The 24,658-nt window shown below is 47.2% G+C and overlaps 1 protein-coding gene and 1 long non-coding RNA gene across 9 annotated transcripts in view; one reads left to right on the forward strand and one right to left on the reverse strand.

The window, feature by feature from the left end:
- The window catches only part of GAPVD1 (GTPase activating protein and VPS9 domains 1), a 47,625-nt gene extending 38,108 nt beyond the window's left edge, over positions 1-9,517 (forward strand). For all 8 annotated transcript variants that reach the window (XM_077306006.1, XM_077306005.1, XM_077306003.1 and 5 more), the window contains 9 exons: positions 96-218; positions 326-455; positions 968-1,077; positions 1,850-2,009; positions 4,086-4,273; positions 4,860-5,073; positions 6,351-6,423; positions 7,010-7,207; positions 8,342-9,517. In XM_077306006.1, the coding sequence (XP_077162121.1) occupies positions 96-218; positions 326-455; positions 968-1,077; positions 1,850-2,009; positions 4,086-4,273; positions 4,860-5,073; positions 6,351-6,423; positions 7,010-7,207; positions 8,342-8,482 (1,337 nt within the window). In that variant the 3' untranslated portion in view covers positions 8,483-9,517. The remainder of the gene's footprint in view (positions 1-95; positions 219-325; positions 456-967; positions 1,078-1,849; positions 2,010-4,085; positions 4,274-4,859; positions 5,074-6,350; positions 6,424-7,009; positions 7,208-8,341) is intronic.
- The window catches only part of LOC143821716 (uncharacterized), a 51,488-nt gene that overhangs the window by 20,498 nt on the left and 6,332 nt on the right, over positions 1-24,658 (reverse strand). The window contains exon 2 of the long non-coding RNA XR_013225885.1: positions 10,437-10,536. This is a non-coding gene — a long non-coding RNA (uncharacterized LOC143821716). The remainder of the gene's footprint in view (positions 1-10,436; positions 10,537-24,658) is intronic.

The following is a 24,658-nucleotide window of genomic DNA, read 5'->3' on the forward strand; positions in this document are numbered from 1 at the left end:
GCAACCATGTTGGTGGTGGTTCTGTCATTCCACCCGCTATATCAGAAAAATGAGTTCATTTCTGTGATTTTAAAAAAATTTACTTGACATTTTAGATGATTCCAATCCTAGGCTGAGTGCCCAAGCACAGGCTGCAGAGGACATCCTGGACAAGTACAGGAATGCAATTAAGCGGACCAGCCCTAATGAAGGCGCTGCAGTGAGCTATGACAGCGCAGGTGAGAGTTGGGCCTGACCCATTGCGCTCCTCCCATGGAGAAGACTGGCTGCTCCCTTCTCTAAATGAGAGACAGTTCAAATTGTGCACACATGCTGCTTTGTTTAGATGCCATTGGAGACGGTGAAAGCATCCATGATTCTCCGCGCGATGACACCTTGCAAAACATGTCTGCAGACGACCTCCCGGATTCTGCTAGTCAAGTGGCTCAGCCACAGGATTCTGCTTTCTCCTACAGGTAACTGAGAGACACGGGAAGACAAAGACTTTAGACAGGGCAGAGGAGGGATAGATCCGAAGTTGGGCACTGACCAGGGATTTCTGCTCATGAAAAACCCAGCAAAGAGGCTTTGGGTATGTAGAGCGAGGCATGCAGAATTAGGGAGCAGTGAAGCAGGACTGTCATCTGCTGAGCACCACCCTCTGGCTGTGGAGTCCGCTCAGGTGCCCTCTGCTGGTGGAGGGTAGAACTGGCAACCTGTTTTCCAAATTCTCCTTCACCATCTCAAAGGCTAGTTAGTACCTTCCATGAATCAGGAGCCATCCTGTTTGAGTTACTCTCCTGCAGTTCTGTTGCAAAATTGGGAGTGCAAACTGAACCAGTTGTTTTTTTTAGCAAGTTGTTCAGAAGGTTACATCATTGCTGCTGAGGATGAGGATAGAAGTAAGGTGTTTTGTTTGGCGCAAAAGAATTTTTGGATGACTCTATAATTGACCAGCAGATGTTATTTTTGGCATTGTTTTTTGCAGGGATGCCAAGAAGAAATTGCGGCTCGCGCTCTGTTCAGCGGATTCTGTTGCCTTCCCCATGTTGTCTCATTCAACACGGAATGGGCTTCCTGATCATACAGATCCTGAAGGTAAATACTTTGCTGCCATCCTTTTGGGAGCTGAAGTACATCTGAAGTACTGGAGGTGCCCTGGACTTATGTACTCAAGGGGTTACTTTTGTCCCTTGTATCCCTACAAGTTTCACTGACCTGGGAATCCCTCCTGCCTGGAGGAAGGGAGAGCACAGAGCAGTAATAGAGATTTGGGGGGTGGGATCTGTGTATGAAGACTGATAGGTTAGTTTAGTTTAGCACAGAGGCATATTAGGGTTTCCCAGTTCCAGTGGACAGGAGAAGGTAAGAGGCGTGAATCGTCCAAAGCTTCAGCAGGCAACCTTTTGGTGTGTTCCTGTGCTATAGAGGAGCCTTGAGAGCCAGCTACTAGCTAAGAGTGGCAGCCTCTAATCTGGAGAACCAGGCTTGATTCCCCAGTCCTCCTCCACATGCAGTCAGCTGGGTGACCTTGGGCCAGTCCCAGTTCTCTCACGCTCATCATCTCCTGCCTCATAAGGGAGTCTGTTACTGGGAGAGAAGGGTAGGTGATAGTAAGCCGCTTTGGGACTCCTTTAGGTAGTAAAAAGCAGGGTACAAAAACCAACTCTTCTTGTGTATGGAGCTCAGGTAAAGCTCTGGATTACCTTGGGGAGAAGGGGGGAGGCCCTCTCTTGATCTTACAGTGCTTCACCTGAGGGGTACTGGCATTTGCACTGAATGCTTGTTCTGCAGAAGTTAGAATCCTGAGATGTCAAAAGACATTTTCTTTCTCCAACTTTTCTCTTCCTCCTTTCTTTAAAAACTCCAGACAATGAAATCGTGTGCTTCCTAAAAGTTCAGTTAGCAGAAGCCATCAACCTCCAAGACAAGAACTTGATGGCCCAGCTCCAGGAGACCATGCGGTGCGTTGGCCGTTTCGACAACAGAACCTGCCGCAAGCTGCTGGCTTCCATTGCTGAGGATTACAGGTAGCCTCTCCTGCCTCCCTATGTCACGGCACCAGGTGTTGTTTGTGTCCATCTATTTGCAGTTTGGGGCAGAATTGCCATGGTGGCAGGTGCTTTAGAATTCCTCCTTAGTAAGGCTTTAATTTGTGTGGCTTGGTGCTGGTCAGGCTGCCCTTGAAGACTCCTTGAAAGTTTCAGCTGGGGCAAAACTCACTTGCTAGGGACAGAACCTGTATAACAGCCATGCTTGCCAGTCTGCGCTCACTTCTTCCTGGCTTGGTGTAGTGCCAGTTTGGTATAGCGGTTAAGAGTGGCAGCATCTAATCTGGAGAATCAGGGTTGATTCCCTGCTCCTCCAAGTGCAGCAAGCTGGGTGACCTTGGTCTAGTCGCAGTTCTCTCAGAGCTCTCTCAGCCCCACCAACCTCCCAGGGTGTCTGTTGTGGGAAGAAGAATTGTAGGCACCTGTAAGCCACTTTGAGACTCCTTGGGATAGTAAAAAGTGGTTACAAACCCCAACTCTTCTTCTACAGAAGCAGACTGTTGCACAGTCCGTGGGGCAAGTGGTGAGCTGGATGTTTTTCTCTCTTCCTCCCATGCATCCCTTTATGATAACAAAAATTTGCTCTCTTCCTGGACATGAGGTCAGCTTAAGTCTGTACTTTCTTTGATGGCTGGCTCTGCCTGCAAGTGGGAAGTTGTGACACCTCTCAAGAAACATTTGGGTACTCGTGTCTGTGGTTTTTATTAGTAACTCGAGAAGTGACCTCCCCTCAAGAACAGAGCTGACGCAGTTCTGCTTGGCCTGTGAAACGGTGCTCTTCTGACAGGCCTGTGGTTAAGGCCAGGATAAAAACAAGAACAGCTATGGGCCTCCTTCCATCCAACTCCCACCTCTCCTATCGCAGTTTTCCAAATACAACTGGATGGTCCTCCACATAGAAAGATCGCCTAACCATAGCTCTGAAAAACTGATAGAATGCCGGGGGAGTTAGGAGAAGGATATTGCAATAGGTCATTTTAACTTGTAATGTTTTAATGGTTTTTATTTATGTTATACTGGGGGCCAAGCCCGTTGCATTCAGGGAGAACATTGTAGACAGCCTCCTCCTCCCCCCAGAAGAAGAAGAAGAAGAGTTGGTTCTTATGTGCTGCTTTTCCCTACCCGAGGGAGGCTCAAAGTGGCTTACAGTCTCCTTCCCTTTCCTCTCCCCACAACAGACACCCTGTGGGGTGGGTGAGGCTGAGAGAGCCCTGATATCACTGCCCGGTCAGAACAGTTTTACCAGTGCTGTGGAGAGCCCAAAGTCACCCAGCTAGTTGCATGTGGGGGAGCGCAGAATCGAGCCTGGCATGTCAGATTAGAAGTCCGCACTCCTAACCACTACACCAAACAGGACCTGGAAAGGCAGCAGGCAGCTGTTAGGGAACTCACCGGCAGGAGCAGCTCTCATGCAGCAGTGATCTGCAGCCTCTGAGCTTTGGAGGGAAGTGGAAGGGAGGTAGTCAGAGGTGGGGGATGGAAGACGATTGACTGGCTGCTGGATAGGCAAGCCGGTTGGAGTAGGAGGCACTCAGGGCTGGGACAGCTGCCCTGAGTGGGTGTTAAGCGCTGAGTGGCACTTAATCCATGAGACATGCTCCTCCTCCAAGGCCTTAACAGAAATATTAAGTGGATCAGATTACTGTAAGCTGCCTTTAGCATGCAGCCTAAAAATCAAAATATAATAATTATTATAATAATGATAATAAAGAACTGTTGCCAAGGATAGATCAGGTCTGCACAGCCCTTACTTCCAAGGCTTCCTGTACAAACAGTCAGTTCATTGAGCTTCTGGCCATTTAGAAACCTCTGATTGTGCTCAAGCTGCATGCAGGTCGCAAAGGGGACATTGAGAATGTTCTTTCCAGCTCTGTTGGGCTGGCACTGGTCACGGTTCCTCCCCGTAGGAAAATGCTGCCAGGTGTACAGCAGGGGAGAGATCTGCACTGAAGAAACTCCAGTTAAATTCCTCACTCCTGAGTTTTGCTCACAGCCACAACAACTCCCACCAGTCCAAGGTGGTTGGTGCTGAAGAATGTACTTTCTTCTTCCCAGGAAAAGAGGCCCATACTTTACGTACCTGACTCGGTGCCGCCAAGGCCTGCAGACAACCCAGGCTCACCTAGAAAGGCTGCTGCAGAGGGTCCTGCGTGACAAAGAGGTGGCTAACCGGTACTTCACCACTGTGTGTGTGCGGCTGCTTTTGGAGAGCAAAGAGCCAAAGATCAGAGAGTTCATTCAAGGTAACCCTGCTGCGGTGATTGGTCTGATTAGTGTCAGGTTTGATGCAAGTTATCTGCTCACCTCCTAAAGCTTCTAGATAGCTGGGGATGTACCGTGTGCACCTATCTGCATTTGATGCTGCCTAGAGCTCTTTGGGCAAAGGGTGGAATAACATAACAAATTTCACTTTCTGGTGTGGTAGCAAATCTGCTAGTGTTGATGACTCTTGACAGTGATTGGATGGGCTGTTCTGCTTTTGCAGGAGGGTTTGACAGATACAGAAGCTTAACCCATGCTCCCATTGGCTGAACTAGTCCGATGTCACAGGAAGCCTAGAAAAGGCATGGCAGAAGATGCAGAGGGGACTGCTTGACAGTCAGTTGTAACCCTCTGGAAGTGTCCTTAACCCAGGGAAGGGAGTGTTTTTGCAACCGTAGTGCATCTTAAGAGTTAAACCTGGCAGTGTTGAAAATGAGTGTCATCACAGCCTTGCTTGTGGTATGGTGGGAGTAGTTGGTTTGAGAGGGCATTGAGAGATTTCTGAAATTGAATGTGGGGAGGGTGCCCACAAGACAGCAGTTCCTCCCTTCTCTTCTGTGGCCAAAGATTTCCAGAAGCTGACTGCAGCAGATGACAAGACTGCCCAGGTGGAAGACTTCCTCCAGTTCCTGTACGGGGCAATGGCCCAGGATGTCATCTGGCAGAATGCAAGTGAGGAGCAGCTTCAAGATGCCCAGCTGGCCATTGAGCGCAGCGTCATGAACCGCATCTTCAAGCTGGCCTTTTACCCTAACCAGGACGGAGACATCCTGCGTGACCAGTGAGTAAAACGGGCCTCAATGGGGTGTCTTACCCCTTAATAACTGCCCTCCTTGTGGGGGTCTCTTCTGCTTCCTGGCACTTGTGATGGTCTTTTTTTGATTTTAGAAAATTTCCTTCTGCACACCCAACAAACCATACCAATTTGTTCACTTTCACATTTTTGTTCTGAACTTGGGTGGCTGAGTTTTCATTAGGGCTCATCATGTTAATGCAGGGGTAGTCAACCTGTGGTCCTCCAGATGTCCATGGACTACAATTCCCATGAGCCCCTGCCAGCAAACGCTGGCAGGGGCTCATGGGAATTGTAGTCCAGGGACATCTGGAGGACCACAGGTTGACTACCCCCGCTTTAATGGATTTGTCCTTGTATGTGACCAATTGAGTCTTTATAATGATGGATGAAAGAAATCTGCTGCAATACTGACTATGAACCTAACAAGTAACTGAAAGGTGGCTGGGCCATATTCCCTTTGCCAGCTTGGATGCAAAAAAAGCCAAATGGTTTTTTCTTTAGGCCTGCTGATCCATTATGTCACATTTTGTGCTTGAAAGGGGACTGTTCTTTTCCCTCAGGACCCCTAGAAAGGCCCTTTCATGGAGCCTTTGCAGTCCGTAAAGAATAATTTTTAAAAATAAAATTGATCACGCAATATCCAGGTATTTAATCTGTCAAATCTTCTGTATATTTGTAGTACTGCAAGAGAAGAGCATTGATGGGTCGGATCTAATGCAGCATTCTGTTTTCCACAGTGGTCATCCAGATGCTTTGGGTGGCATCTGGAAGAGGCACAGGGCTTTTCCCTGATCTTCAAAGGCATAGTTCCTCAGACATGGAGGTCCCCTCTAGCCATCATAGCTAATTCTTGTTGATGGACCTCCTTCATTTTTGTGGGGGCAGGATATGGAAAGGATGGATGTCAGAAGGAGAGCATTTGGGATGACTTCTGATGATGATGAGTTGTGTCCAACTCTTGGTGATCCTGTGGGTCAACTGTCACCACATTTTTCAATCTTGCACCGCTGCTTTTAGTTATATAATGCTCTGGCCAGTGTCCATTTTGATCTTTTCTAACTACCGTGTTCTTTGTTGGCCTGGTTTCCTTTCACCACCAACCAATCCTAACATAATCGCTCTCTCCTTTGAGTTGGATCGCATGATATGGCCAAAGTAAGTGAGCCTGAATGTTGTGATTTTTGCCTTCAAGACTGTAGATGCCCAAAGCACCTCCTTTACTGGGACAGTTGTCCTTACCAGATTTTGTCACTGATTTCTAGGCTTCTCCATGATCACATCCAGAGGCTATCAAAAGTCGTCAGCGCAAACCACAAAGCACTTCAGATACCAGAGGTAATCTACTATGAAGTCCTCCATTGGGGCACATTCTGTGAGACCTCATTGTAATCTTATGCCTGGACTGTACCACTCACTTCAGGCTGAAGATTTGGGGGCTCACAGGATTCCCTTTATTTATTTCACAGGAAGCCTTTTATTTATTTTGAATGAAGCAGTATTCCATCCTGTGAGACCCAACTTGCAGACCTGAAGCATGCAGCCTTGCTCACTGGCTTTAACCACCTTCAGGTGGGGAGGGAGGGACCTAACCTGAATGACTAGATGCCCTCCCATTGAATTTGTCCCACAGGCTCCAAAGGGGAATTAACTCAGCAAAAATGGAGCCTGCCTTCACCTTGCAGAGATTTTGGTAGCCTCTGCCTCTCCTTAGCCCAACCCAGCCAATGACCCTTCTTTATGGCCATGGTTCTAACCCTCTTCCTCCCCCCACACAAAGTCAGGGATGCAGTTTCCCAGTTTCACTCACTTTGTTTTCACCTTGTAGCTCTAGTGGAACTGAAGGTGAAACTAGACCAATAGTCCAGAGCACGTTACAGTAGCCAAGCATGGCTGCCATTAAGTATGCTTCTTTCCTTTGTAGGTCTATCTCCGGGAAGCTCCCTGGCCATCAGCCCAGTCCGAGATCCGCACAATTAGCGCCTATAAGACTCCTCGGGATAAGCTGCAGTGCATCTTGAGAATGTGCTCCACCATCATGAACCTGTTGAGCCTGGCTAATGAAGACTCAGTTCCTGGGGCAGATGATTTTGTTCCCGTCCTTGTGTTTGTACTCATAAAGGTCAGTGCCCTTCTCTTCTACGATCTCTCATTTTAAAGCCCTGGCCAGACTGTGGATTTGGCCTCTTATCAGCAGGGGGCACATTTTTTTCAGGGCATCGTTGAAAAGGTGGGCTCAGCTTCCCTGTCCAAAACATGCAAGAGTAAACTGTACCCCTCCCCGAGCAATCTTCTCCAGACACCAGTGTGACTGGGGGGGAGGGCCGGGGGGGGAGCTCTTATTCATGGCAGCCTTCAGTACAGTTCAGGGACACACAAAACACCAATCACTTGCCAACCTTGTTACAATAAATACTATATTGAAAAATTGACTACTGGGCTGTGTTCAGACATCCATTTATTTTATATTTTATTTATTTATAATTTGATTTATATACCGCCATTCTCAGAAATCCTGTCTCATGGCGGTTTACAACATGTAAAATCGACAATAGAATCACCTCAATAAACCCCCCTAAAAAAAATCAGAAAGATCTCATAATTCGCATACAAAAAATCCAAGGTATACAGCGTAAAACAATCAACTCCCATCTAATAACATCCCTGGGGGTGGACAGAGGGGTTCCAAATCAATCTAATCCACCAGTAGAGTAGCCCATGAAAATAAAGAACTGTGGCTTGTTTATGCTCAGGTTTGTTCAGGAGCCTCTGTTTTTACCTGCCAGACATAAGTAACAGACTCCAGCATGCCTGCTTGTGGCTCTCCACTCCAGTTATCAGTGGGGAGGACAATCTTTCTTTACTGTTCTCTTTATGGCCAGATGTTCACATGGGGCAATGCCACTCTAAGCAGTGGCTTGCAGTTCAGCATGGCCACAAGTCTCAATGGAATGGCAGCGGTAGTTAACAGACCAGCTGCAAGCCATGGTCTGAAATCCAGGCTTGGTGCCGAATAAACAAACTCTGGCCCTCCTGCATTCAGCTATTATAACCAGGGTTTGAATAAGCCATTGTTTAGTCTGACATGTAAATGCAGTACTCCAGTTTAGGCAGATTTCCCTCTTTACAGCACATGAACACTTGCTGCCTCCTTCTCTACCATAATGTAAAAGGTTGGGTGTTTGTTTCTTAAGTAATATTTTGAGCATGCTTGTTTAGTCCTTGTAATGTACGCCTGCCTCTTTCCTCCTCCAAGGCCAACCCACCTTGCTTGCTGTCCACTGTCCAATACATCAGTAGTTTCTACGCCAGCTGTTTAACTGGAGAAGAATTGTATTGGTGGATGCAGTTCACGGCGGCAGTGGAGTTCATAAAAACCATCGACGACCGCAAGTGATCCAAGCCAGCATCTTGCCGAATGGAGCTGCCCACTGAGAAGGACCTCTAAGAATGTATGTCACCTGTGCCCCCCCACCCCTCCCTGGCTACAGGTGTGGGGGAAAAAAGAGACTTCTGAGTGTAAATTTCTGTACAGGCATTTTACAACAAACATTTACTAATCATACTAGTTTCAGTAGGGAGGTTCGGGGTAATGGTTTGGTGGTGTTTTATCTTTCTCTCCTCCCTCTCACTCACCCCCCCCTAGAAACTTAGCACTGTGTCAAAATCACAATTAAAAGGGACCATGATTTATAGACATTCTGGAGCCTCCAGGCCTTTTGCTGCCACAATTGTCTTGTAGACGTCTTTTTCTAACACTTCCAATTCACATTTAACTTCTTTTTCTTTTCTTTTTAAAGCTCTGTTTTTTAACTTCAAAGGCAAGCACTTTCTAACAATCCATATTTAACACATTACATGTTTTCCTTGGCAAGAGGAAAGACACATTGGATAGCTTGCCATTGGGCGGAGGGCAAACTTCAGACACGGAAACAGTGTACATAGATAACCATGATTTTATTTTAACCAATTTCTGCTGCAGCTGGCCTTGTTAGCCTGCCTGCCTGGCTAAGAGATCGTGGCTCCTCTTTTCTGGGCAAATGCTGTGACCTCTGCAGATTGTGGGGGGTGGGGGGTGGGTGGGATGGGGACAAGCCAGAGTATTTATTAAAATGTCAAAGCATATGGAACTTGAACTAAAACTGGAAATTATTTGCAGAGCTTTCTCCTTAGCAAACTTTCTTCTTCCTTCCTTATAAATTTTGGACAGGGCATTAGAATATTCCTTCCTTGCACGGAAATGGTGAGGTTTTGGCTCTCTAAATTGAGAAGGGACTTTGAAAAGAAATAATATTTAAAAAGGCATCAATGCATTTTGTTTTTCTTTTTGAAATACTGTGTATACTGTACAAACCCCCCAACAGAATTTTCCCTATGAAACCAGAAACTGTAATATATATTTTGATTATTCATATTAAATACGTACGCCAGGGGTTTTGGTGAAGTCGTTCCTTTGTTCTTTCTATGCTCTCTCTCCAATGTGAAAGGGCAGGAGGGGCCCCAATTCAGAGACAGACTTGTTTGTTTTCATGCAGGTTTTCAAAATAGCCATTTGCCTGTTTGCTTGTGGTGAATTTCTGGTGCTCACACAAGGAGACTTTTGTGCACTGGAACAATCTGAGCCAAAACTATCACAGAATAGTGTCTATTCCAATCTCGTCATCAGGTAGAAGCTGATTTTTTTAAAGCGAGTTGAAAGAACATTGGTTCATGCCATGATCTTAAGGCCGCAAGACACTGCAAACTTGGATGGACCAGATGGTGCCAATTAATCTCCAGCTTTCTTAATATAACAATTAACTCCATTTTCTTCTGTGCTTCTCAGCCTTCATATGTTCTCTTTGGAGCCAGGGATATATCCAATCAACTATTTTCTTTTTAAAATACATGATTTTTATTAAATAAACTGTAATAATTGTCAAATGTTTTTTAAAATTTGAATTTCTCCTGGGGACTCATGTGAGCTACTGCTAAACAAAGTGAGTTGACATGCTGTCCCTCTGATCATTGATATCCCAAAAAAACAGCAAACAGAGATGCACCTGAGCAGGAAGGCTATGAAATGTCTCTTGGGCTAGTAATTATGCAGACTTATAAAGCTGTTCTTCCACTACAATCAGATCAACATGTTTGCACGTTCCCTTTTTTAAAATGCAGAATAAGTGAAATGATACCATTAACTGGGCCAGGTAATATTTAGACGACTGGGAAGAAGCCCACTGACTACAGATGATCTTCTCTGGAATAAACTAGCATGATAACCTCATACTGTTGGAGAAACACTGCCTCCCAATAAGCATTCTTCTAAAACTAAAGCCAGATTTCTAGCCCCACAGAAAACTCACACTTACCAACTGCCTGTGGATGAGCTTGAAGGCTTTGTATCGTCTCTTTGGATCGCAGTTCATCATTGCTGCCTGGTTTATGAGTGGTACCACCCAAAGGAGCATCCTGCAACAGAATTGATTCTCTCTTGTCTGTGTGCTAAGATTTACAATTACACACATGCACAAACGAGCTGAGAGGGGGCAGATTTGGTCCCTTGTGCAAGAGGACAGTATAGCCCAGAACCTCATTTCCAGGATGTAGTGAGGTAAAGGTAAAGGTATCCCCTGTGCAAGCACCGGGTCATGTCTGACCCTTGGGGTGACGCCCTCTAGCGTTTTCATGGAAGATTCAATACTGGGGGGTTTGCCAGTGCCTCCCCCAGTCATTACCGTTTACTCCCCAGCAAGCTGGGTACTCATTTTACCGACCTCGGAAGGATGGATGGCTGAGTCAACCTTGAGCCAGCTGCTGGGATTGAACTCCCAGCCTCATGGGCAGAGCTTTCAGACTGCATGTCTGCTGCCTTACCACTCTGCGCCACAAGAGGCTTTTTGTAGTGAGAGACAGAAGCAAAATACCATAAAACAACTGAAAACGTGTCTGTTTTCATGGAGCCATGAACCGTGGGGGCTGAGACCAGAGTATGCATCTGGCTGCAGAACAGCAATAAATTCAAATGGAAATGTTTAGAGAGGTCTTAACTAGAATACCTGAGACGGTTGGCAAGATGTAAATGTTCTCCACCACTGCAACATGCCATCTTTGCCAGAAACTGAACTTGAATTTTGTGGGTTGCCTGAGGTTCATGTTTGTCCTAGTCACAGCCATTAGCTGGGCGTGTCACATAGTATTTGATATGGCCTCCAACTGAAGAGGCGGAGAGACTCCCTTTGCTTGGTTTATCAGAAAGCTAGCTAGAATGAAGTCATGGAAGGTAAGCTTATTGTTTATTAGCCTCAGTAGCCAGACTGCCTCTAAAGAGCAGAGACCGGGAACAAGAGCAGAGGTGGCCCCTGCTGGAAACACGATGCAGGAATAAATGGATATTTGATCTGAACCCAGGCCACTTTTTTAGGTTTCTATTAGTACCTTCCCCCCCTCCCCCGCGTCCCATGCACGCTATTCTGATACATCCCAGACACAAAAATGCTATCTAGGGTTGCTAACTCCAACTTTGGAAAAATACGGAGATTTGGGGGCACAGTCTGTAGAGGGTGGGGTTTGCAACGGGGAGGGATCTCAGCAGGTTACAATGCCCTAGAGTCCGCCCTCTTAAGCTGCCATGATTTCCTGGGGAAACTGCACTCTTTCAGCAGGAGATTAGTTGTAAATCTGGGAATCTCCAGCCCTCTCCTGGAGTTTGGCAAACCCTGATTCTGCCTGTATTTTTGGCATGGCTCTTGCAGGTTCTAACTCCCCCTTGCCCAGCATAAAACTGCGGACAAGCGTCTCTTGAACTCTGGTCTGTTGTGCCACCCCTGAAGCCACAAGATCCTGGCCAGGAAAAATAAATCACACAGCAATGCTAAGCAACAGACTAAGAACACCAGGGCAGACGTACCCCAGTTCCAGGCAGAGCTGGGCAAGGATCTTCATGGGCACTGCGGAAGCCGGCTTCACACTGCTCCAGCAGATGCTGCTGTGCGCTGGAAAGGGCTTGGGCAGGGAGAAGAAGGCTGTTCTTCAGGGTGGAGCACAGGGCTGCCTTTTCACCCCCTGCAAAACCACAGTGTAGAAAATTTGCAAGGCCATGGGCTGGGTGGGCATAAAGGTCAAGGGGCTGGCCTTGCACTGTTGCCAATGGCAATATATTTAATCATAAAGGGGAATTTAGGTTAGAGAAAATGCAGAAGGAAAAGCCAATGTTTATACTGTGGCTTTTATGGTTTAAAAGTACTTATGTACATTTGGATGCAGGACAAGCTAGCCTTACCCTCGGCTCCTGACTCTTTGCTTGTTTCATGTCTTCATAACTAGAGTTTCAGGGAACTGGTTAGTCGGAAACTTGTTGAACCATTTAAAAGTTGTCCCTGAGTAACTGTGCAGCAGACTTAAACAGATAAAAGTGCTTAGGGAAAACCAGGGAAGGTATTGCTCTGTCTCTCCACAGGAGGGCAGGGGTGGATTGGGACATTGAAACAGCCCTAGAGCAAGCTTTGCTGAGGCCCGGCCTTGCTTAGCTGGCTCAATTGCTCCTGACTGCCAGCAGCCTTCCAGATGCAGGCAAGTCCACTTTTGCAGGAAAGAATCTCTTCTGAGATGTGACCTGTCATGCCACGATGCAAGCACGATTCGAAAAGCAAGCAATATCTAATCAGAACCAGCATACAGAACACACAACACATCAAGTTCACAAATCAAAAACAAATGAAGAGAATCTACATGGTTTTAGTTATTCCCATTTGTTTCTAACAGTTTAAGGATTTTTTAAAAAAATGCAGCCAGTTGTGGCCATTTCTTGTCATTAAAATATTATATTGAATGGCTGTCAGTTCCCACATATTGGAATCATCATCTGCCATAGGCACCACTGGTTGTTTCCCAATAACATGCAAGTACCATCCTCACAGAGATCAGAACATGTAGTAATACCACTCTGCGATAAGCAGTTATATCAATACATTTAAGAGATCAAATTCAGGTTTCAAATTAAGGACCAATCCCAAAGATTGCCTTTTGTAGTATTTTCTATTAAGCATAAACCCCTGGGACACAGCCACCATGCATGAATATTGTCTCCTTTTGGAGAGGCACAAATCCAACCCTTTTGCATGCAGGAGTAGCTTTTATACCTCCCACCTAAGGCTGCATTCCTTTGTTCCCCAAAACAACATCTGTATTTTTAACAGTTGCATATTTTCCTAGCAGCAGCAATGGGGAAAAGCTTGAAATTGCAGGGTTTCCTCTCTGCCTATAACAGATACAGGACATTCAAAAAGCATGGCTTTTCTCTACAGAGGGCTGCAGCCTGTTGAATGTCAGCCTGCTCTGCCACTATTAGTAGGAGTGTGACTAAATTACAGGCTGAACTGATCAGGCTAGGTTTTCTTTCCTGTAGTGCCATCTAGTGGTCACAGGTCCCAAAAGCACCCTCAGTGAGCAGTTCCCCTTTTGGAATCTGCCAGTAGGTCATTGAATCCACCCCCCAAAACAGCCATTTTCTCCAGGTCAACTGAGCTCTAATCTGGAGACCCGTTGTAATTTCCAAGTCCTACCTGGAGGTTGGCAAGCCTACTGAATTCTGTTAATTACTTTGATGTAGGAAGCTCTCAGATCTTAAGCAAACCAATAAACTAAAACTGCAGTCCTAAGATCCCATACTTAGGGAGTAAGTCCCACTGAATTCAGTTAGATTTACTTCAGAGCAGGGGTAGTCAACCTGTGGTCCTCCAGATGTCCATGGACTACAATTCCCATGAGCCCCTGCCAGCAAATGCTGGCAGGGGCTCGTGGGAATTGTAGTCCATGGACATCTGGAGGACCACAGGTTGACTACCCCTGCTTCAGAGTATTCATGCTTGAACCTTGGCCTGTATGGCCTGGTCTCATCTTATCTTGAAAGGGAACCAGGGTTGGTCCTGGTTAATGCTCAGAGGGGAGATTCCCCAAGGAAACCCAGGATTGCTACACAGAAGCAGGCAAGGGCAAACCATGAGTCAGCTACAACTTGATGGCACTTCTACCACCATACATGATTAGGATTTCACTGTGACACACAGTGACAACACACACACATACAGAGAGAGAGAGAGAGAGAGACTGCAGTGGGAGGTGCCGCCAGCTGGTCAGTTAAGTAGTGGATCCCAGGGAATCAACTAGTGATGTGTGAATACTTTCCAAGCAAGGTGTATATTGTTCTGCCCCCAGCCTCTTGGGTTGCACTGAGATATCACAGCAAACTGTGGTTCGATCAAACCCCAATCAGTTATGATAGCTGAATGAAGACAGTCCCAAAAACTCTACACTGTTGATCGGCACCAAACCAGGGTTTCAAATGAGGGCTTATAGCTGGTTTGCTAGTGACAGTTTGTGGTTTGCTGCAACATCTGAATTCACATGCTATAGTTTGCTGTCTGTGCTCTTGCCCGTTCTCCAGCTTTGGCAGGGGATATCCCACCTCTGGCTTTCCGTGCTGCTTGTTGAAGCAGCAGGGAGGTAATGGAGGGTGTGGTTGTTGGTAGAAATTAGGGTTAGCAGCACTGAAAAACTGCTTCAGCTCACATAAGGTTTGGGTCACTGCTAGAGTGTTGCATAACCCCCCTGATGTCACTTCCAACTATTTATTTACTTTTGGCTCAAGGCAGCCTACAATAATAATTAAAAGATCCCCAGCTAAAACCAAGGATAGAATACAAACCTTGGATCCTTCTCTACCCCCTTAAAAGATGGCTGCTGTTCAGCCCCCCTCAAATGCCCTGGCTAGCAGGCAGGTTATGCAGCACCTCTTGCGTACCTACAAGGGCAGGGAACCTCTCACTTCTTCAGGAAGCCCATTCCACAGAACCAGAGCCATGATGGAAAAGACACCCGGGCTTTGGTCGATGTCAGACAGGATAGGTGACAGATGGCGGCCTTATGACCACAGCTGGCTCAAAGGGACATAGTGAAGGAGATGGTCTTCCAAACAGTGGGTCATAGGCCTATGAGGATCTGGGCTATACAGCCCAAATGACATCATGGCATCCCTCAGCTCCTCACCTCCCAAAGCTTTTGGGAGTTGCTATCATCACCCCTCATGTCCAGAGAGATGGGTCATGTAGGAACGAAGGTGTCTCTGCTGCAAAGTGGGAGAAGTGACAAGAAGTGGGCAAAACAGGGCTTACCCACAACGTGCGATTTGTCACATGCACCTGGTCAACTAACCAGAATTTGGCGCCCAACAAACCACAGTTTGTCATGTCTTTTGAATGCAGGCATGGAAGTTCTGTGTCTGTGTGTGTCTGCATGCCTGAGTGACTTCACAGCTGTTAGGATGAATCCTTCCTGACCTGGTTGGGCCTGCAAAGGCATCTCCCCAACACTGGGGCGTAAGTCACGCCGTTCCGGTCCTTCCGACAGCAGCCATTGTTCGTTCTGTCAGTCCCTGCCGTGTGATTGACCTTGAGTCTCGTTCGTTCGTTGCCGGCATTTTTCATCCCTTGGAAGGTGGCGTTTGGGGACCTTTCCATCATTAAGTGGATTTACAGCAATTTCCTTATGTGTTTTCTCCAAGGGATTTTGTTATGAGAGGCACATTAAATCTCCATTAATACCTCATTATCCCACTTATAAGATTACCATGATAATGAGGCAGAAATTCTAATTGTCTCACTTCTTATTGTGCCTTCCATTAAATCATATACCTGGAAGCATGAATGGGGGGGGGTCTTTAGCCAACAGGCCTAGGGAGGAACCAGACAGATATACCCCCCCACCCCTCTTCTACAAAAGTTTGGGCGGGGGAGGGAGGAAATGTGCACCTGAGATTCTCTCGGGCATGCTATTTAGCAAAAATGCTGATGATTGGCTTGAATATTCTAGCGCTGTCAAAAACCCCCAGCATTTTATTGAGTCTGACTAGTAAGCACATTTCCGTTGGACTGTCATGATCGTGTCTGAATGGCCAGTGACCTTGAGATGGTGCCACAGCTTGCCAGTGCTTTTGGGCTTCACCTATCACTTCCTGGATCTATATGTGCCAACCCTATTTGCCAAGGACAATCGCTATTTTCTTTTCCCTGTTCCCAGTGAACCACTGTCCCTATTTGAGTGTGTGCGAAGTCAGGTCACAGCCAATTTGTGGCAGTCCCCTAGGGCAAGGGACAAGCGGTGGTTTCTATTGCTTCTCTCTTCTTAGAAACCCTGGAATTTCTTGGGGGGTCTCCCATCCTAGCTTCCAAGATCTGACAAGACGGAACTGGGCCATTTAGGCCATGGTAATAAAGTCTTGTTAAGTTGCAGAGGACTGGGTGACCCCAGCAAGGAGGTTTCAAGGCAAATGAGAGGCAGAGGTTGTTAGCCGTTGCCTTCTTCTGCAGAGCCTTCCTTGGTGGTCTCCTTTGCATATATTGAACCTGCTTAGCTTCTGAGATCTGACAGAATATGGCTATACTACCTTCCCTCCTGAGGGGGCCAGGGTGGTGTAGTGCAGGGGTAGTCAACCTGTGGTCCCCCAGATGTTCATGGACTACAATTTCCATGAGCCCCTGCCAGCATTTGCTGGCAGGGGCTCATGGGAATTGCAGTCCATGAACATCTGGAGGACCATAGGTTGACTACCCCTGGTGTAGTAGTTAAGAGTGGCGGCCCCTAATCTTGAGTACAAGTTTGGATTCCCCGACTCCACCATGTGCAGCCAGCTGGGTGACCCTGGGCCAGTCACACTGTCACGTGGAGAGGAAGGCTAGGTAATAGTCAGCTGCTTTGAGACACATGAGGCCTGCTGGGTGACCCTGGGCCAGTCACAGTTCCCTAAGAACTCTCAGCCTCACCTACCTTAATAGGTGTTTGCTGTGGGGAGAGGAAGGGCAGGCAATTGTCAGCCACTTTGAGATTCCTTTGAGTAGTGAGAAGCAGGGCATAAAAACCAGTTTGTCTTTTATTAGCCCTTGCCTTTTGAGAATGGCCTTGCTGACATTTTTGATAGTATGAGGTGCTGGAACTGTCCTTATTCAGGGTTCCATTCCTGTGCCAGTGGCTCTTGAAGCTGGGGGAGAGATGCCTCTTGTGTGTATCACACATACAGATAAAACCATGCAGATTAGGAAACTGTAGAATAAATAATTACAGTTGTTCAGGAGTCCCCAGAGTGGTACCCGTGGGCACCAAAGGGCCAGCCAGCACATCGCCTGGCACCCACCAAGTGTTAAATCTGGCAAAAATAAAGAGTAAAGCAGACCTTACAAGGTAGAAGTTGACTTACTCCTGGAGGAAATAGTAGATTCAAATGAGTAGCTGTGTTGGTCTGAAGTAGCACAACAAAATATGAGTTCAAGAGCACCTTTAAGACCAACAAAGATTTATTCAAGGCGTGAGCTTTTGAGCCCATGCACTTGAAAGCTCACACTTTGAATAAATCTTTGTTGATCTTAAAGGTGCAATTGGATGCTTATTTTGTTGTCCTGGAGGCAATGGCAGCTTCAGAGGGTGGACTCTATGGTATCACATCTTTGCTAAGTTCTCTCCCCCCCCCCCAACTCCCCCGCTGAATCTACAGGAATCTTCCTTCCTAGAGTTGGTAAGCCTGTTCTCTTGACTTGTCCGTTTCTCTCCAAAGGGGCGTGAGGGTGGGGGGGGGGGATTTTGTTCAATGAAGCCACATCCAAGAAGCCCCTTTAAAAATAATTATGGGGAGATCCAGCCAGGGTAGGGATGCCAGTCTCCAGGTGGGACCTGGGGATACCCCAGAATTGCAGCTCATCTACCTAGTTGTCCAAGAGAAAAGGAATGCTTTGGAGGAAAACAAATGCTTTGGCATTGTACTCCATTGAGGCTCCTGTCCTCCTCAGCCTCTATCCCAAATCTCCAGGAATTTCCCAACCTGGATCTGGCAACCCTACGCTCTCATCCTCCTCTAGTGGCTGAGGGGGATCTGGGAGGCCTGAGCCAAGGGTCTTCTGGCATCTTGTCTAAAGTGAAGCCATGTTCCCAGAGAAGCATCCTTCTAAGTGACCTCATACATACCTACAGTAAAATCACATAACGTGCAATATGGCCATGGAGGCAGACTTGGCAGATCTACAGACTTGCAGCTCTAGTTAGCTGCTCTTTCCCCCCTTCCTCCACCAAGGCCGAGCCGCCTGTGCCGTGGAGCTGTTGGCAGGTGCCCTGATTGACAGTGTCCGCTCCAGCAATGGCAGGAGAAAGCCACGCTGCGGCAGAGGCAACCATTACTCACCGCCACCCTGCCAAACACTCCCCATTGGCCTAATAATGAGGCCTGCCATTAAAGGCCGGTCTCCCACAGTTCAGGCGGTTACAGCCGTGGAGCCCTTGCTGGGCTGATGGCTGTGTCTGCTGCAGACGGGATGGGATGGCTTGACCCCGCGACAGATTTCAGAGCCGCAGAACTCAACAGGCTGCTGGAAGCTTAACTCAGAGCGAAGGGCAACAAATCATTAAAAGCTATCATCCGAAATCAACCTGTGCAGTCATTTAGAAATGGCCGTTTAAAACTCATGCCAATATCTCAGGCTGTGCACTTTTGATCCTGCATTGCACACTGTGGTGTGAAAATAGCAAAAGGAAAGTCAGGAAGGTCTAGATTCAATCTGTCTGTCTGTCTGTCTGGAAAACCTATTGTCCAAACAAATAACAGAGCATATCTGTTTTTGGCATGTCTGTCTAACTCCTCCTGAGCCCATTAGATCAAGCAGCAACTGGCTGTTGGTTGGAAAGTGGTGTCATCCTCATGGAACCGCAGTGCTGCAAAATGGTTGTAAAGCAGCCATCAAGTTGCAACGCAGCTATGGTGACCGCAGGCAAGGGCTTTCAAGGCAAGTGAGAAACAGAGGTAACTTGCAGTTTGCCTTCCTCTGAAGAGTCTCCCTTGGTGATCTCCTATCCAAGTACCAACTTTGCTTAGCTTTTGAGATCCGATGAGATCAGCTAGAGCTGCTAGACCAATGGTTCCCAAGCTTTTTTTGGGCTGCCACCCTCTTGGCTCTCAAGCCACATCCCTAGTGCCCCTTACACACACACACACACACACGAACACACACCTCTTTCCTGGTGTTAGGTCTACTGCAAATTCAAAACACACTATATTGCCTATATTACTTTTTTGGTGGTTCTGCAGTGGTCATATTTTAGTCTGAAAAAAAATTATATAGGTTCTTTGTAAAAGTCATTTGTAACAGTCACTTTGGGTCCTCGAAGGAAGGAAGGAAGGAAGGAAGGAAGGAAGGAAGGAAGGAAGGAAGGAAGGAAGGAAGGAAGGAAGGAAGGAAGGAAGGAATCCGATGGCCAGGAGCAATCAGGAAGCAACCAGCCTTCCAAAGATGGAGACTTTGGGGGGAAGGCTGCCAATCCGAGCTAAGAAATTCTTAGAGATCTGGGGTAGAGACTGGGAAGGACAGAGTCTGAGGAGGGGAAGGAGCTCAGCAAGAATATGATCTCATCCAGCCCACCTTCTGAAGCTGCCGTTTTCTTCAGGAAGCTAATCAGGGTTGGGCCTGGTCAGCACTGGGATGGGAGGCCACTAAGGAAGTCCAGGGTTGCTACTACCCAGAAACAGGCAATGGCAAACCACCTTGGAACATCTCTCACTAGGAAAATGCAGCCGCAGCCCCCCTACTGGTCCCAAATTCCTCACTGCCCCCCTAGATCCTTCCACTGCTCCTGGGGGGACGCATACCAACCACTTTGGGACCCCCTAGGCTAGACCAGACCACTTCCCTCCTGTAAAGCAGCTTACAGTTGGAAAAATGCATTAGTAAAGCATTCGTAAATGAAGTAAAGAAAGATGCATTAGTAAAGCTTTTCCTGGGGTGGTTGTGAGGTTTTATTAAAAATACATTGGCCCAAAGGACAAAGTCCCTCTGAGATTGAGCAGAGTACCTTTCCTGTGTTGCTAGCAGTACTAGTTATACCTCCCACAGCTTCAGACACCAGCCTGGGAGCCACTGGGGTTGAGAGGCTGTTTCTCCTGCTCCTTCATTTTAACACCCTTAAGGCTGCAATATGCTGTATATTCACATGGTGAGAAAATCCCTTTCAACTGCCTGGATTTAACTTCTGAGCAGAAGAACTGGTGCCCTTACTGCCTGTTTGGTGTAGTGGTTAAGAGTGGCGGCTTCTAATTTGGCAAGCCAGGTTGGATTCCCCGCTCCTCCACGTGCAGCCAACTGGGTGACCTTGGGCTTGTCACAGCCTTGATAGTGCTGTTCTCACACAGCAGTAACATCAGAGCTCTCTCAGCCCCACCTACTTCACAGGGTGCCTCTTGTAGGAGAGGAAGGGAAGGTAATTGTAAGCTGCTTTGAGACTCCTCAAAAGTAGCATATAAAAGCCAGCTCTTCTTTTGCTTCTCTATCATCTGATATGCATATAGCCCTTCATCCAGTGAGTGTATGAGAGGTGTTGGTTGTACCTTCATAACAATCCTGTGAGGTTAGGCTGAGGCTGTAGAGGGACTGCTGGTCCAAGGCCGCCCAATGAACTTCAAGGCTACCTACTTTCCCACACAAGCTGACTGGCATTTCACTGTTTTATTCTTTCTGGACCAGCAATTTCTCCATCAACTTGTTTACTAAGGAAGCCCCTGTGTGATGCAAAAGATTTTGGGTAAGCGTGCCATCTGGTTCTTTATTTCAAGTCATGTTTCCTTGGTAGAAAGAAAAAAGGAACCTCTTTGTGCAAAAAAGCACTTTAGTACATTACTAGGGTGACACTCTCTGATAAAGTCCTGCTGATGTTATGGCACGTGTACTGCATCATTCTGGGAATCACTGTGCCGTAGCAGATAGGGTGCTGAATAAGGATCTGGGAGATCTGGTTTCAAAGCCCCATCGAGCATAAAGATCTGAGGTGAGGCATTCTTCTAGCACAGCTTACCTCACAGGGTTGCTGGGAGCATAAAAGGGGAAGAGAGAATCACATAGAGCACCCTGATCTTGCAAAATGTTGCTTAATTTGGACTTCTTCAGGTAGTGGCCATCATTCTGGAGTTCATCTGGAAGTGTGCATACAATTCCTGCCAGACTCCTTGGGCTCCTTGCTATTGCGCAAGTTTGGCTTATCCCATACCGCATCAGAGTTGTGGCTGGCAATGCATTCAGGGATGGGGTAATTTGAGGTGGGCCCTCTGCCGAAACGTGGCTACCATGACTGTTGACCTCTTTGTTCAAGAACTCCTGAGAAGCTCCATCTCCCACAGAGGCTCTCAAGAGCCCCGCCATCCCTCCCCACCTGTTCCCAAACCCACAGCTGCACCTGTATGGCGCAGGTGTAGCTTGATGGATGCTTAGCCGAAACGTGCCGCCTGCCTTCCTTCTGCCAGCCGTGCATCCACTTAACCAAATCGCATGCAGATTCATTGGGTTGGGGTTAATCAACATTCATTCATGTTTCCAAGTTTAAATGGAGCATTTGTTTAATTATGTGCAAGTAGCAATACATTCTGGCCATTATCTAAATCACTATTTTATTTCCTGGATGTGGTTTCACAATGCCCGGCTTTCACACTCCAGCCTCTGCATCATTAACACAGAAGAGTTAATGAATATAAAAGCATAAAGGCTAATTACACTTTAATTTACAATCATGATCTCATTTTGGGACTAGAGGAAATCTGTTTTGAAAAACAGCTCCCCCCCCCCTAAAAAAAGACCTCCCCGTTTTAAACGCCTGAAGGGTGGAATGATTTGGATTTTTCAGCATTCCATTCTCCCCACATCAGGAGAATGTGACTTTTGTTAGGGGTGCATGAGCATTGGGGGCACAATGGGCAAAGGGCTAGTGGAGGAATGGGAGAAAGAAAGTCACCTCCCTACAGCCTCAGATGCATTGAGAGATCACCAAGTGACCAGAAATACAGTCTTGCCTATTTGTGTGTGTTTAAGCACCTGCCCATATTTGCATCTCAAACTCCTATTACAGGCACAGGTGCAAAAGCCAGTTTGAAAGCTGGTTTCCTTGCACGTCTCCATAAATACCACCTTGTTCACCAGTTTTTTGTTTGTTCTTTTTACCAGGAATGTGTAATAATTCCCACACAGGCAACAGAACTCCTAACATACCACCAGAAATCAAGACATTAAGTAACGAAAGTTCTCTTCCGACACAGGCCACCTGCAGATAAGACTGCCTGTTGTGTCTCTGTGTGATTTCGCTGTTCAGCACTTGCCTTCTTGTAACTGGGCTTTGTTGCAGAGTACAGATTATCAAATACAATACAATCATTTGTTTGCTCCCGATGCAGACACACACGGCATAATCACCTGCCCCCTTGCAGGGAGCTGCTTGTTGCATCTTGGAGTGAGTCCTTCATTTGTACTGCCTCCTTCTAAACAGAAGGCATGCCTTGTGGCTCATAGACAAGAACATCAGAAGAGCCCTGCTGGGTCAGGAGATCTTGTCCAGCTTCTCGCTAGTGGCCCACCAGTTGCCCTAGAAGGCCTGTGGAGGGGGCACAGGTGCCAAAGTCTCTCTGTTATTGTCATCCACCCATTGACATCCAGAAATCACACAGCTTCTTCTGACCACGGAGATCCCTTTTAGCCATCACGGTTAATACCCATTGCTGGGCTTCTCCAGTATTTTTCCAATCCCCTTTAAAAGACAGTAGGCCAGTAGCTTTACTCACTACATCCTATAACAGTGAGTGAAGAAGGGCATGCTTTTGCCTGCTCTGAATAAATAAACTTCAGTTTGTGCCCATGCGCCCAAGACCTGATATTTTAGAATAAGGAGAAAGAGTTCACTCCAAGAACTGCTGCTCCTTAGAGCAGGGTTAGTCAACCTGTGGTCCTCCAGATGTCCATGGACTACAATTCCCATGAGCCCCTGACAGTGTTTGCTGGCAGGGGGTCATGGGAATTGTAGTCCATGGACATCTGGAGGACCACAGGTTGACTACCCCTGCCTTAGAGAAGAGCAAGATATTTGGGGCATAAGCTTTCAAGAGTGAAAATCTTTCCCCAAACTCTTGTGGGGCTCTAAGATGCTACTGGACTCAAATCTAGCTGCTCTCCTGTGGACCAGCACTGCTACCTTTGAAACCACGTTCTCCCAGGAAATATTTTGGCTGGCAAGCACTTGCAGTTTTCATTCCAACCCAGATGTTGCTCATCTGCCTGTTTGTTCCATGAAAAAGGATGCTGGGCTAGATATGCTGTCTGTCGGATATAGGAAAGTTCTGCGTAGAGTCCTGGGCTCAAAGTCTGTGGCTCAGTGGTAGCCAGTTTGGTATGTGAAAGGTTCCCAGCTCAATCCTGGCACCTACAGTTTATATTACAGGGGCAGTCAAACTGTGCCCCCCACTATAATTCCATGAGCCCTTGCCAGCGTTTGCCAAGCCAGCACCCATATTGCAATGGGACTAATCCCCACTGCCACACAATGTTGGCGCCGGCCAGTCCCAGTCCCGGGCCTGGTGTGCTTTAGGGCCTCTGTTGCACTGTGGCAAGTGAATGGATAAATCCCTGCCATGGGGGCCATCAGGGCCTATCTAGCCGCAGACTCATGTGGATGGGGAAGAGGTGGGGACAGAAAATGCCCCACTCGGCTCTGCAGAGCTTTGCGGCACCGCAAGCCCAAATGGGGCATTACAAAAATTTGCACAAAGGTTAGATTGTGTTGTAACACAATCCCACCTTTATGCAAATAAACAAAAACCCTCCACCACCATCCCTGCAGTGGAACTGTTCTGCCCTGACTGCCTACATGTGGAGGCAGTAATCGGGGGTAGATATGGATAGCCACCCAAAAACATCCCCCGTGGGGAAGCAGCAAGCAGCAGGGCCATCCCAGTGGCAGCCTGTTGCGGTTGCTGCTATGCAGAATCGAGGGATTTGCATTTTGTGCATGTGGCCAGGCACCATGAATCTTCACAAGTCCCAGGTTTCATTTGAAAAATTAGCAAGTTTCCAGACCCTTGCAAAAAGCAAAAGCAATAATGGCACCTCAAAAATCTAGAAGTTCCTAGTCAGAGAGATATAAAATGAATTCCTGTAGCAGCAGGAATGACTAACACCTAGGATTGCCAACCTCCAGGTGGTGGCTGGAGACCACTGCTATTACAACTGATCTCCAGGTGACAGAGATTCACTCACCTAGAGAAAAAGGCCACTTTGGAAGGTGGACTCTATGGAATTATATCCCACTAAAGTTTTTCCCATCCCCCAAACCCACCCTCCTCAAGCTCCACCCTCTAAAACAGGGGTAGTCAAACTGCAGCCCTCCAGATGTCCATGGACTACAATTCCCAGGATCCCCTGCCAGAAAATGCTGGCAGGTGCTTCTGGGAATTGTAGTCCATGGACATCTGGAGGGCTGCAGTTTGACTACCCCTGCTCTAAAATTTCCAGGTATTTCCCAACCTGGAGCTGGCAACTTTGCGTACTTTATTCATCCTGTTTTCAGGCACACACTGAAATAATGCACTTTCAATCCACTTTCAAACTGCATTTTGCTGTGTGAAATTGCTTGCAAACAGTGGCTGAAGTGGAACTGCCCTATTTAGCAGGTGTGAAAGTGCCCCTGTCTCTGCGCCCCCCCCCCCACTTTGCTGCAGGTTCCCCAAACCTGGTCTGATACGATCTTTTCA

The sequence above is a fragment of the Paroedura picta genome, chromosome 12, assembly GCF_049243985.1.
Source record: "Paroedura picta isolate Pp20150507F chromosome 12, Ppicta_v3.0, whole genome shotgun sequence".
Lineage (NCBI taxonomy): Eukaryota > Metazoa > Chordata > Lepidosauria > Squamata > Gekkonidae > Paroedura > Paroedura picta.